The sequence below is a fragment of the Entelurus aequoreus genome, linkage group LG12 (genome assembly GCF_033978785.1).
Source record: "Entelurus aequoreus isolate RoL-2023_Sb linkage group LG12, RoL_Eaeq_v1.1, whole genome shotgun sequence".
Lineage (NCBI taxonomy): Eukaryota > Metazoa > Chordata > Actinopteri > Syngnathiformes > Syngnathidae > Entelurus > Entelurus aequoreus.
The window spans coordinates 66,844,968-66,859,967 of NC_084742.1; the positions used below are offsets into that span (position 1 = coordinate 66,844,968).

At 39.2% G+C, this 15,000-nt stretch overlaps 1 protein-coding gene across 1 annotated transcript in view; it reads left to right on the forward strand.

Moving 5' to 3' along the window:
• The first annotated feature begins 3,086 nt into the window (after positions 1-3,086).
• The window catches only part of LOC133662469 (ADP-ribosylation factor-like protein 1), a 13,027-nt gene continuing 1,113 nt past the window's right edge, over positions 3,087-15,000 (forward strand). The window contains exons 1-5 of the mRNA XM_062066487.1: positions 3,087-3,222; positions 5,354-5,491; positions 12,033-12,114; positions 12,977-13,088; positions 13,177-13,355. Coding sequence (XP_061922471.1) covers positions 3,129-3,222; positions 5,354-5,491; positions 12,033-12,114; positions 12,977-13,088; positions 13,177-13,355 — 605 coding nt within the window. The 5' untranslated portion in view covers positions 3,087-3,128. The remainder of the gene's footprint in view (positions 3,223-5,353; positions 5,492-12,032; positions 12,115-12,976; positions 13,089-13,176; positions 13,356-15,000) is intronic.

Sequence of the window (15,000 nt, forward strand, 5' to 3'; positions counted from 1 at the left end):
TTTACGGCAGTTATGTATTTCCCTAGAAGAGGTTAATTTGGGTATTTTATTGGTATTTTAATTAAATAAAACGACCTAGAAAATGATTTTTAATGTTATTATATTGCAGAAGTAAAACCCAAATTTTCACATTGGGTTAAATGATTTCAAATTATTAATGAAATCTTGGAAAATAGCTAAAATCAATCAATCAATTCCTTTATTGTCATTGTCACAATAACACTTAAGTCATACATGTCAACGAGATTTTGTTTTTTGTTTTTTTTTAAAGTAGATAAGCCCATAAATTATTATATTTATTGGAGGAATTTATGTTGTTTTAGATAAGCCCAGTTTTTAATATATGTATTTTATTTTTTCATGTGTATATATTGTCTCTTGTATTTAATTGACCTTTTTAATACCAGGTTTTGTTTATATGACGATTGTATTTAATTTGATTTATTATGTGAATTGCTCAATCTTTTGTTAAATATTGAGTTATATCGTATGGGAAGTGTGTATTTTAATTCACCGTAGAAGAGGTTAATTTGGGTATTTTATTGGCATTTTTATTTATTAAAACGACCTAGAAAATGTTTTTTTAATGTTATTATATTCCAGGCTTAATTCATCAAACATAAAAAGGAAAACCCAAATTCTCACATTGGTTAAATGATTTTAAATTGTTAATAACATCTAGGAAAATAGTTTAAATTAATCAATCAATTCCTTTATTGTTGTTGTCATAATAACACTTAAGTCATAAATGTCAACGAGATTTTGTTTTTTATTTTTATTTTTCAAAAGTAGATAAGCCCATAAATTATTATATTCATTGGAGGAATTTAAGTTCTTTTAGATAAGCCCAGTTTTTATTAGATGTACTTTATTTTTTCATGTGTATATATTGTCTCTTATATTTTTAATACCAGGTTTTGTTTATATGACGATTGCATTTAATTTGATTTATTATGTGAATTGCTCAATCTTTTGTTAAATATTGAGTTATATCGTATGGGAAGTGCGTCACTGAGTTTGCATATTGTAAATATAGGCCCAGTGTTCAACAACAACGCCATTATATACAAACAAAACGTCATTTAAAAATGCATCATTTCTTTTAAAACTTACAGAAACCAGAACGATGTGCTCAGCAGCCTTAAATGGCATTTTGATTTCCTGTGCTCTTAATTTGGCGATCTAGTCTGAGACGTCATTTCCGGTTTGTAGCGTTTCTGCGTAATATGGGCTCTTGGGTGATTGTGTAAACAGCATTGTGCGCGTTCCCGACTAAAATGTAAGTTTACGTCGAATATAGCAGGGTTATTAATGCTAAAATGCCTATAATGTGTTAGATGTAGCCTTAACCGAGTGTTTGTTTGACGCCAGCTCAACTTTCGCCCTGTTAATACTTCTTGTTACACGGTAGTTACCCTATCTTACCACTAGAGGGCGACACAGACCACGTTTAAATCAACAGTGCTTATTCTCCATTCATCTCTAATGGACTGCTTTAATAGTCCATGTACATTTGTTTTATAACACATTGTAGAGTATATTATATTATATATAACATTATACATATCCTGTTATATTATTGCATGTTATATTGCCTAAATGTATCCTAATCATTCTTTGTACGTGTTCCCATTAGACCACACACACACACACACACACACACACACACACACACACACACACACACACACACACACACACACACACACACACACACACACACACACACACACACACACACACACACACACACACACACACACACACACACACACACACACACACACACACACACACACACACACACACACACACACACACACACACACACACACACACACACCTATACCACACTTGTCCAACTTCACCATTAAAGAGTGCCTGAAAGCGTCTCTGTGTCCTACTCTCTGACCGGAGTCCTGGTCCTAAGAAGATATCAGACTAGCATTCCGCGTCCAGAGTAACCTACTTTATCACAGTAACACAGAAAATGTTTTCAGGCAAAATGTTTTCTAGATGAAATGTCGATTTATGAAAGTAAAGCCTATATTTTCTAATTGGCTTAATGGTTTACAATTATCAATCAAATCTTGGAGAATGATTAAGAGTACAAAAGCCCTTAACTTGATATCTCTGTTAATTTTTTTAAAAATGATTTAGATGGCCCTTTTTATTTCTTTTTTTCTTTTAAATTATTTATTAATATTTAATACTTTATCTGTATTTGCTTTTGTTTTCTTTCTTTGATGTTGAAAGTGCATCGAATTTTTGTGTGAATTATAAATGTATTTTATATTTTTATTATTATTATTTATTAATATTTAATACTCTTATCTGTATTTGCTTTTGTTTTCTTTCTTTGATGTTGAAAGTGCATCGACTTTTTGTGTGAATTATAAATGTATTTTTTATTTTTTATTATTATTATTTATTAAGATTTAATACTCTCTGTATTTGCTTTGGTTTTATTTCTTTGATGTTGAAAGTTCCTTGACTTTCTGTGTGAATTATAAATGTATTTCATATTTTTTATTATTATTATTTATTAATATTTAATACTCTATCTGTATTTGCTTTGGTTTTCTTTCTTTGACGTTGAAAGTGCCTTGACTTTTTGTGTGAATTATACATTTATTTCATATTTTTTATTATTATTATTTATTAATATTTAATACTGTGTATTTGCTTTGGTTTTCTTTCTTTGACATTGAATTATAAATGAATGTTTGTTGATCAATTTAAAAAAAACAAGAAACATAGATTTTAGGTTAAACGACCCCAAAAGGGACAAGCGGTAGAAAATGGATGGATGGATGCCTCGTTTAAAAAAATCCTCACATAAACAAGACATGGCGTGATGGGAGTCAGTAGCGCCCCCGTGCGTCCTTCATTGCAATAACAGAAAAGTCCAAATTGATTAAATTGCGGCGATATGTCCTGATTATTTATAGCTACCTGTTTAATGCTGCATTTTACTTCTCTTTTACTACTAAATAAGCTGTTTGTTTTGTACGAAACGTCAATAAAACATTTAAAACAGCAGAAGCGTCTTCCAGGAAGTGACGTAATCTTCGCGCATGCGTGAACCGGGCGGGCAGTGACAGCGACGAAATAAAGTACGCGTGTTGATGACGTCATCTGACGACACGTCACCACACGGAAGAAGGATTTTCCAATCCAACCTCCTGCTGCGGTACGAGAGCCGAGTCTTCGTCAAAATGGGTAATTTTCTCCAAACATTTGCATACGTGCGTCTATTTACTTTAGATGTATCATTAAAAACGCAAATGTTTGACTTTTGCCAGACAGTTTACACGTGGTTCGGTTAGCTAGCGCCATGCTAGCTGTTAGCCCGGAGTAATGTTTGTTTTCTTGTGACGTCAACACTTTTTAAAATGTTTAAATCATTGTTTTCTTGTGACATCAACCCTCTTTTAAATGTTTAAATCATTTGTTTTGCTGTGAAGTGAACACGCGTTTAAATAATACAAGTGGTTGCAATGTGCATTGAAGAATAAGCACAACATTGTGTGACCCCTCCCTTACCATTTAGTGGTCAATTGTACGTAATATGTACTTCACTGTGCAATCTACTAATACAAGTTTCAATCAATCAATCAATCATGCTAAGATAATCCTGGCTAACCAGCTGGAATTTAAGTTAAGTTAAGAGTTAAAGTAGCAATGATTGTCACACACACACACACTAGGTGTGGTGAAATTATCTTCTGCATTTGACCCATCCCCTTGTTCACCCCCTGGGAGGTGAGGAGAGCAGTGAGCAGCAGCAGTGACCGCACCTGGGAATCATTTTTGGTGATTTAACCCCCAATTCCAACCCTTGATGCTGAGGAGGTAATGGCTCCCGTGTTTATAGTCTGTGGATGAAGAAACAGGACTGCAGAGTTTGGAGAGACTGAAGGAGATGTGGATGAAGAGACAGGACTACAAAGTTTGGAGAGACTAGAGGAGATGTGGATGAAGAGACAGGGCTGCAGAGTTTGGAGAGACTGGAGGAGATGTGGATGAAGAGACAGGACTACAGAGTTTGGAGAGACTACAGGAGATGTGGATGAAGAGACAGGGCTGCAGAGTTTGGAGAGACTGGAGGAGATGTGGATGAAGAGACAGGACTGCAGAGTTTGGAGAGACTGGAGGGGATGTGGATGAAGAGACAGGACTGCAGAGTTTGAAGAGACTGGAGGAGATGTGGATGAAGAGACAGGACTGCAGAGTTTGGAGAGACTGGAGGGGATGTGGATGAAGAGACAGGACTGCAGAGTTCGGAGAGACTGGAGGAGATGTGGATGAAGAGACAGGACTACAGAGTTTGGAGAGACTAGAGGAGATGTGGATGAAGAGACAGGGCTGCAGAGTTTGGAGAGACTGGAGGGGATGTGGATGAAGAGACAGGACTGCAGAGTTTGGAGAGACTGGAGGAGATGTGGATGAAGAATCAGGACTGCAGAGTTTGGAGAGACTGGAGGGGATGTGGATGAAGAGAACAGAACTGCGGAGCTGGACAAGCTTCACAGTGTCTTGGCTGAATGAGCAGGTATCGGACACCTCCGTCTCCTTGGACGTATCCTCGGTCTCATTGCTCATCCATGCAGACTGGACACTGGCTGAGAGTTGGTGGGCGGCCGAGGGTGGAGTCGGCTCTCTTGGTTGCTTTGTTGGGTCTGCTCCTGTCTCTGGCCATGCTCCCCCCCCAACCCAGCAGACGATGGCGTGGAACACCGCAGAGGCCACCACAGTGTATATGTTTTTATTTTTTTACTTTTGTAGCTGTACGTAGAAGTGGCTGATTGCATCAGCTCTGCTCTTTTAATGTCTTTAATGTTTCCCTCTTACACACATGCTTATGTGTGCTATGGCTATGAGTTTTTTTCCCCCCTTGGCCTCAGTCTCCAGGGGCCCAGGCTTAGACTGAATATTTTTTTTCTCACCCCCACCAGTGTTTTCTCACCTTTTTTGTAAGGGGCACTGGAAGTTGGCAGACCTGGCAGCGATCCTGTTCTGTCTCCCTGTCATGTCTGATCCTGTTCCGTCTCCCCTGTCATGTCTGATCCTGTTCCGTCTCCCCTGTCATGTCTGATCCTGTTCCGTCTCCCTGTCATGTCTGATCCTGTTCAGTCTCCCTGTCATTTCTGATCCTGTTCAGTCTCCCCTGTCATGTCTGATCCTGTTCTGTTTCCCTGTCATGTTTGATCCTGTTCTGTCTCCCTGTCATGTTTGATCCTGTTCTGTCTCCCTGTAATGTTTTGATCCTGTTCTGTCTCCCTGTAATGTTTGTCTGCTCTTGAAAGGGATTATCAAAGAACGTCTGACTCTGATTCTCCCACTCCCCCAGGTGGTTTCTTCTCGAGTCTGTTCTCGGGCCTCTTTGGCACCAAGGAGATGAGGATCTTGATACTGGGTTTGGACGGCGCGGGGAAAACCACCATTTTGTATCGGCTGCAGGTCGGCGAGGTTGTCACCACCATTCCCAGTAAGTGCATCACGACCCAGCGGCCCCTTTTTAAACCTTGTGATATCAAGCGGATTGCCCAGGCTCGGTAGTCAGCGCGCTCGCCTCTGATGCTGGCGACCTGGGTTCCTGTTTGCTCGGAGCCGTAGGAAGAACCCAAGGAACTCTTCACACTTTGTAGTAAAAATACTCACCTAGCTTGTTCTCTGTTGACATTGGACGGCTTGATGACCATTTTACCCAAATGACATTGCGTAGATCCACTTGTAACTTACACATATTCACTTTTTACATCTACTAAATCACTAAAGTCAGTCTTGCATAGCGACTGGGGCAAACTACAGTGTGACCCCGCATACGGTGATTAGAAATAAACTGTTTGCACCATAGACATGTTATAAGTAGACGCAGCATTGGCTGCTGTGACGCGAGAAATTGGGCCGCCATCTTGAAGTGGTGACGAGGAGCCGGCGAGCAGCCTAAACTGACAGTTGACAGGTAGAAAACAAAGATGCTAAACTGACAGTTGACAGGTAGAAAACAAAGATGCTAAACTGACAGTTGACAGGTAGAAAACAAAGATGCTAAACTGACAGTTGACAGGTAGAAAACAAAGATGCTAAACTGACAGTTGACAGGTAGAAAACAAAGATGCTAAACTGACAGTTGACAGGTAGAAAACAAAGATGTTAAACTGACAGTTGACAGCTAGAAAACAAAGATGTTAAACTGACAGTTGACAGCTAGAAAACAAAGATGCTAAACTGACAGTTGACAGGTAGAAAACAAAGATGCTAAACTGACAGTTGACAGGTAGAAAACAAAGATGCTAAACTGACAGTTGACAGGTAGAAAACAAAGATGTTAAACTGACAGTTGACAGCTAGAAAACAAAGATGTTAAACTGACAGTTGACAGCTAGAAAACAAAGATGCTAAGCTGACAGTTGACAGGTAGAAAACAAAGATGCTAAACTGACAGTTGACAGGTAGAAAACAAAGATGCTAAACTGACAGTTGACAGGTAGAAAATAACGATGCTAAACTGACAGTTGACAGGTAGAAAACAAAGATGCTAAACTGACAGTTGACAGGTAGAAAACAAAGATGCTAAACTGGCAGTTGACAGGTAGAAAACAAAGATGCTAAACTGACAGTTGACAGTTAGAAAACAAAGATGCTAAACTGACAGGTAGAAAACAAAGATGCTAAACTGACAGTTGACAGGTAGAAAACAAAGATGCTAAACTGACAGTTGACAGGTAGAAAACAAAGATGCTAAACTGACAGTTGACAGGTACAAAACAAAGATGCTAAACTGACAGTTGACAGGTAGAAAACAAAGATGCTAAACTGACAGTTGACAGGTAGAAAACAAAGATGCTAAACTGACAGTTGACAGGTAGAAAACAAAGATGCTAAACTGACAGTTGACAGGTAGAAAACAAAGATGCTAAACTGACAGTTGACAGGTAGAAAACAAAGATGCTAAACTGACAGTTGACAGGTAGAAAACAAAGATGCTAAACTGACAGTTGACAGGTAGAAAACAAAGATGCTAAACTGACAGTTGACAGGTAGAAAACAAAGATGCTAAGCTGACAGTTGACAGGTAGAAAACAAAGATGCTAAACTGACAGTTGACAGGTAGAAAACAAAGATGCTAAACTGACAGTTGACAGGTAGAAAACAAAGATGCTAAACTGACAGGTAGAAAACAAAGATGCTAAACTGACAGGTAGAAAACAAAGATGCTAAACTGACAGGTAGAAAACAAAGATGCTAAACTGACAGTTGACAGGTAGAAAACAAAGATGCTAAACTGACAGTTGACAGGTAGAAAACAAAGATGCTAAACTGACAGTTGACATGTAGAAAACAAAGATGCTAAACTGACAGTTGACAGGTAGAAAACAAAGATGCTGAACTGACAGTTGACAGGTAGAAAACAAAGATGCTAAACTGACAGTTGACAGGTAGAAAACAAAGATGCTGAACTGACAGTTGACAGGTAGAAAACAAAGATGCTGAACTGACAGTTGACAGGTAGAAAACAAAGATGCTAAACTGACAGTTGACAGGTAGAAAACAAAGATGCTAAACTGACAGTTGACAGGTAGAAAACAAAGATGCTAAACTGACAGTTGACAGGTAGAAAACAAAGATGCTAAACTGACAGTTGACAGGTAGGAAACAAAGATGCTAAACTGACAGTTGACAGGTAGAAAACAAAGATGCTAAACTGACAGTTGACAGGTAGAAAACAAAGATGCTAAACTGACAGTTGACAGGTAGAAAACAAAGATGCTAAACTGGCAGTTGACAGGTAGAAAACAAAGATGGTGTTCAGCGTTTTCCTGCTCAAATGAGCGGACTGTTGAAATTAGGAATCGGGGGATGACTTTTCACAAGTAAGATTTAACATTAACGTACTATTGGTTGTATTTTGTGAAAAGAATGTTAACCACAGAGTTGACAGAGCAAAGATCTTCAATAGTACTGAAATCCTAGCCGCTAGCAAACAAGAGTATGACCACAATAGAATTGCTTGTCAATGAAATTAATTACATTTAAAAATGTCATACTTGAATAACATAAAGTTGAAATAAATGATGAAGATAAAGATTGTAAAAGTTATGTTTATGTTGAAGTATTTGGCAGACGCTTTTATCCAAAGCGACGTACATAAAAAATACATATATAACAATCACTGTAAACATGATCATTTAGGGGAAGAATGTAATACAAAATATCAATACAAAGTGTCAAGACAGAATAAACTCAGCAACAGAGATACAGTCTATAAGATATTTAGATATATAATATATTCATACATTGTTTATGTAGCATGTATATATAACCTCATCATATTGTTTCTTCAACTTCAAAATAGCTGAGCATTTTTTCCCCCTTCTCTGGGATTATATTCCCAGTTTTGATCTCGGACGTCTGGGTCACTTATAGCATATACGAATATTCTATTACTGTTAAGCACACTATGAATAATAAAACATGTGTCCTTTATCATAGCTACACGTCTGACAAAAAAGCGTGTGAAAATCAGTGGTATTCAGTGAGGTAAAGTGAATTAAATGCGCTGACAGTTCATTGCTCCTGCCAAATGAATTGCACTGAGTGGAGCGGATCACCACTCCAAGATGGCGGCCCCGCGTCTCGTCAGCGCCAGTAGGCAGTAGCGCTCCATGCTGCGTACCCTTAGAACATGTCTATGGTTTGCACGATCATAGCTCCTCTGGACACGAGCAGTGCGAACAGCCCGCCCTCCCCTGAAGCTCCGCCCCTGACATGATCAGTAGTGATATGCAATACCATTGATTCTCTTTCCGATCCCAAGTAAAACTCAAGCAGGTATCAATCTGATACTGGGTGCAAATACCGTATTTTTCGGACTATAAGTGGCAGTTTTTTTCATAGTTTGGCCGGGGGTGCGACTTATACTCAGGAGCGACTTATGTGTTAAATTATTAACACATTAGCGTAAAATATCAAATAATATTATTGATCTCATTCACGTAAGAGACTAGACGTATAAGATTTCATGGGATTTAGCGATTAGGAGTGACAGATTGTTTGGTAAACGTATAGCATGTTCTATATGTTATAGTTATTTGAATGACTCTTACCATAATATGTTACGTTAACATACCAGGCACCTTCTCAGTTGGTTATTTATGCCTCATATAACGTACACTTATTCAGCCTGTTGTTCACTATTCTTTAGACATTTTAAATTGCCTTTCAAATGTCTATTCTTGCTGTTGGCTTTTATCAAACACATTTCCCCAAAAAGTGCGACTTACATGTTTTTTCCCGTCTTTATCATGCATTTTCGGCCGGTGCGACTTATACTCCGAAAAATACGGTATACATTTGTACCGGAATTTTTGTGTATATTTACAAATAACATCTGTCAAAAAAAGAGCAAAAAAGCTGAGATTTGTAAACTATTAATAATATACTTAGTCACCTATAACAGTGTATTCTCTCTCTCGCTCTAAAAAATGAGTTTTTAGCTATTTTTTTTCAAAATAAACACATTTCAAAATGTCTCCCCCATACTTACTAGCACTTTTTACACAAACAAATCTCAACACTTTTCAGTATGCGGCTCTTGGTGGGAAAAGTTTGGACACCCCTGAACTATAAAGTGTGGATATTAGACCATAAAGATCTGGTATTGACATTTCAGTATGGTTGAAGCACATCAACCGTGTACAAAACGGGTTATTTTCTGGCGCATTTAAAAATCTTTAAAGTTAAAGTAGCAATGATTGTCACACACACAGTAGTTGTGGTGAAATTTGCCCTTTGCATTTGAACCATCACCCTTGCTCACCCCCTGGGAGGTGAGGGGAGCAGTGAGCAGCAGCGGTGGCCACGCCCGGGAATCATTTTTGATGATTTAACCCCCAATTCCAACCCTTGATGCTGAGTGCCAAGCAGGGAGGTAATGGCTCCCATTTTTATAGTCTTTGGTATGACTCGGCCGGGGTTTGAACTCACAAGCTACCCATCTCAGGGCGGACACTCTAACCAAGTATTTTTCAACCTTTTTTGAGCCAAGGCACATTTTTTTCATTAAAAAAAAAAATACGGAGGCACACCACCAGCAGAAAAGGTTAAAAAATGAAACTCCACCAGGTTGTCGTGCCTTATTTTGAGTTTCCTGTGTGTAGTGCTTTAGTTCCTGTCTTGCGCTGTTATTTTGGTGACCCTTCCTGTTTTGTTGGTGTTCTCCTGTAGCAGCTTCACGCCGTCCTTTGAGTGCTGTTGCCCGCACCGGCTTTGTTTTCGCAATCAAGACTATTTAAGTTGTGCGTACGCTAACCTTCTTAGTGTGGACATTGTTGATTGTCATGTACGGATGTACTTTGTGGATGCCGTCTTTGCTCCACACGCTGTAAGTCTTTGCTGTCGTCCAGCATTCTGTTTTTGTTGACTTTGTAGCCAGTTCAGTTTTACTTTTGTTTTAAATAGCCATTCCTATGGTACAGTGCCTTTTTGTTGATTTTTGGTTTAAGCGTTACATACCTTTTTACCTGCACGCCGTCTCCCGCTGTGCTCTGCATACTGGGATCACGACAAACCATCCTCGACGTGTCCCGACTTCTACAAAGCAATGAACTACCTGCTGCCACCTACTGGTATGGAGTATTACAAGATCACCCTGCCAAGCTCTACACAGCACAGGCACTAGACAACGGCACATTATTATGATTATTGATTTGCAAAAAATATTTTTTGGACCAATTAGGTGAAGTTGCATAATTTCCCACGGCACACCAGACAATATCTCACGCGGCACAGTGGTTGAAAATCACTGCTCTAACCACAAGGCCACAATAGGTGATATCACAAGGTTAAACCTGCATCTGCCATTAAAACATAACTTATGTGGTACTGTCAACATTTAAATTGTAAAAAAAAGATGTACTTTCTCTTTAAATATCCTTCTTGAAAATGGCCTTGCAAATATATATCTGACACCTAATCAACCTTTTGTTCTCCTTCTTTGTGGGTTAAAAAAGTAGCTATGTTCAATTCATCCGCTGGTCTGCATAGCACCGCCGCGGCTCAAACCATCCATTTTCTACCGCTTGTCCAGTGAGTATCCAATCACAGGACGCGTAAAGAAGGCCTTACTGACAACTCGTGATCTGATTGGCTAAGGCAGTGTTTTTCAACAACTGTGCCGCGAGATGATCTAATTTCACCTATTTGGATTAAAAATATGTTTTGCAAACGATGTGTTGTTGTTGAGTGTCGGTGCTGTCTAGAGCTCGGCAGAGTAACCGTGTAATACTCTTTCATATCAGTAGGTGGCAGCCGCTAGCTAATTGCTTTATAGATGTTGGAAACAGCGTGCAGGTAAAAAGGTGTCTAATGCTTAAACCAAAACTAAACAAAAGGTGAGTGCCCCTAAGGAAAGGCATTGAAGCTTAGGAAAGGCTAAGCAGAACCAAAACAAAAACAGAATGCTGGACGACAGCAAAGACTTACTGTGGAGCAAAGACGGCGTCCACAATGTGCATCCGAACATGACTTGACAATCAACAATGTCCCCACAAAGAAGGATAAAAACAAGTGAAATATTCTTGATTGCTAAAACAAAGTAGATGCGGGAAATATCGCTCAAAGGAAGCCATGAAACTGCTACAGGAAAATACCAAAAAAAGACAAAAAGCCACTAAAATAAGAGCGCAAGACAAGAAGTAAAACACTACACACATAAAAAGTTCAAATAAGTCAGGGTGTGATGTGACAGGTGGTGACAGTACACCTACTTTGAGACAAGAGCTATAGTGATGCTTTAAAGTCATATCCAACAATTGCCACAACGACTTTTTATTAACTGAGTTTCGTCTTTTAAGTATTTCTGCTGGTGGTGTGCCTCCGCATTTTTTGCTCAAAAAAGGTTGAAAAACACTGATCTATGACCATGATCTATCAACTGTATGTGCCCGTTACCTTAGAGTGCACAGACATTGTTGGTTCTGAAGGCTACTACTACTACTACACGCTTGTTTGTTTTGTCTTTGCAGCAATCGGCTTTAATGTGGAGACTGTCACATACAAGAATCTGAAGTTCCAGGTTTGGGATCTGGGAGGACAGACAAGTATCAGGTACACAATAAAAGAACACAAAGCACTAAGGGTGTAACGGTACGTGTATTTGTATTGAACCGTTTCGGTACGGGGGTTCCAGTTCGGTTCTGAGGTGTACCGAACGAGTTTCCACACGGACATATTAAGTAGCGTAACGCACGTTGTGTAAACAATGCACGCCGAGGCACAACACACGGCATGCTAGCAGCTAACGGGCTAGGATAGACTGACCATACGTCCTCTTTTCACCGGACATGTCCTCTTTTGGAGTTTCTTAAATGCCTCAAATGTCCGGCATTTTGAGTTAGGGTTGCGTGTATTTTCAATGTACGTTCAGGGTTAAGAAGGGGTTAAAAACAAAACAAACAGCAGCATTGGTGAGGGAGGGGCAGAGACAGAGAGAGAGTTATGATAAACTGCTTTTTATCACATTTAATGTTTTATTATCTATAGCAGGGGTGTCAAAAGTGTGCCATTTGCGGCCCACAGCTAATGTTTTAAAGGCCCACGGCACATTCTAAAAATACTATTAAAATAAACAAAAACGAAATAAAAAAGGTTAAATGTAATTTAGAAAAAGTTGCAATGTTGACTAATAAAACAAAGCTGTTTTTCTTTCAAACTGTCATTGCTCAAAACATAATATTGAATCAAAATCAATGTTATTATGAATTATTGACCTATCCAAGGTTCCCATTACTTCACATCAAATATTACACTAAGAAAAATATTTCTGGTGGAAGATTTTGCAAATTTGGTAAATAAATAACCCAAAAATGTATATTTTGTTGTTTTCTTACTGTACCGAACCCAAATGTTTGTGTAGCGTTACACCCCTACAAAGCACGGTTCTCTTCAGCGGACTGTCTCCTCCACACAGGCCCTACTGGAGATGTTACTACTCCAACACGGACGCCGTCATCTACGTGGTGGACAGCAGCGACCGCGACAGAATGGGCATCTCAAAGTCCGAGCTGGTGGCCATGTTGGAGGCGAGTGGCGTCACTCCATCCCGATAGCTGAGGGGGGGGGGGGGGGGGGGGGGGGTTTAGCAGCGTTGTCATGGTTACTTGTGTCCAGGAGGAGGAGCTGAAGAAGGCCATCCTGGTGGTGTTTGCAAACAAACAAGACATGGACCAGGCCATGACGCCCGCCGAGGTGGCCAACGCACTGGGTCTTCCCGCCCTCAAAGACAGGAAGTGGCAGATCTTCAAGACCTCAGCCACCAAGGGCACAGGCCTGGACGAAGCAATGGAGTGGTAGGCCACAATTACAGATGTCCCATGATATCATCGGCCGATAAATGCTTTAAAATGTAATATGGGAAATTATCAGTATCGGTTTAAAAAAGTAAAATGTATGACTTTTTAAAAGGCCGTAGGGAGAAGTACAGCGCGCCAATAAACCTTAAAGGCACTGCCTTTGCGTGCCGGCCCAGTCACATAATATCTACGGCTTTTCACACACACAAGTGAATGCAACGCATACTTGGTCAACAGCCATACAGGTCACACTGAGGGTGGCCGTATAAACAACTTTTAACACTGTCACAAATATGCGCCACACTGTGAACCCACACCAAACAAGAACGACAAACCATAAACACAACAGAACAAATACCCAGAACCCCTTGCAGCACTAACCCTTCCGGGACCAGGCATGTGATTTTTCCGCCTAAAGTCGGAATTCCGTCTTTTTTAATCTCGGGGGGGAAAAAAATTATCTCCCGTTTTTTTCCCCGACCCTAAATCAAGATTCGAGACGTAGTTTATATTACGCCGTAGTTGATTGGTCGATATGTTCCTTGTGACCAATCAGGACATCTGTTATGAATGATGACGTTAATAACGTCATCATTCATAATGGTTACTACGGCCATTTTCCATATGTAAACAATGTCGGTTCTCGAGAGAAAGGACGCTTTACGAGTAAAAGAAATTGATAAACATGTCAAAAATAAGTTCCGATGGGACTGGATGGAAAGGGAAATCACTGATACTGTTGGGAAGAAGAAAGTTACGACTTTGTTCGGTGATTTTATTCGGAAAATCGATCGTCCCGGAAAGGTTTTGTGCACGTGGTGTCATGATAATATTGACTATGGATCACGAGGTTTCAAGGCTTTGGAAGTACATGCGAAACGCCAACAACATATGAAACAACTTGAAGCAAGGAAAACAAACTTTTCACTAGCTGGTACTTTTGGATGTCAACCGAAAGTGAGCAAACCTTACGGACTTCATCTTTTGTTTACATCGACAACTGCCGTAGACATGGAGAGGAAAGATCCGCCCACTTCAGTTGCAGACAGGGTTGTTAATAATGAGGTAAGCTAAAAAGTATTTGCTTGCGAAATACGCATGTTTGTTTTAAATATTTACCAATTATTGCTTTGCGAAATATAAATGGGTTTTTCTAAAAATAAAAAGCCACGTGAAAATATATTATGAAATTCAAAGAGTCGCATTATTGAATCCAGTTAACAATTTATTTGAAATAAATTTGCATATAATACTATTTTGTAATATTAAGTTCTTATGTAGTCTCTTGAAACTATTGTCAGTGGTGTAACAATCTTGGAGGTAAATATTTTCACACTTGTTTCATGCAATATGTCAGTGTCCTCACATTATTATTTCCTATTTTCAAATATGAGTAAACAATACTAAACATTAGGGATGTCCAATAATATCGGAAATTATCGATATCGTTTTTTTTATTATCTGTATCGTTTTTTAAATTTTTTATTTTTATTAAATCAACATAAAAAACACAAGATACACTTACAATTAAGGCACCAACCCAAAAAACCTCCCTCCCCCATTTCTTTCTGTTATCAATATTCTGGTTCCTACATTATATATCAATATATATCAATACAGTCTGCAAGGGATACAGTCCGTA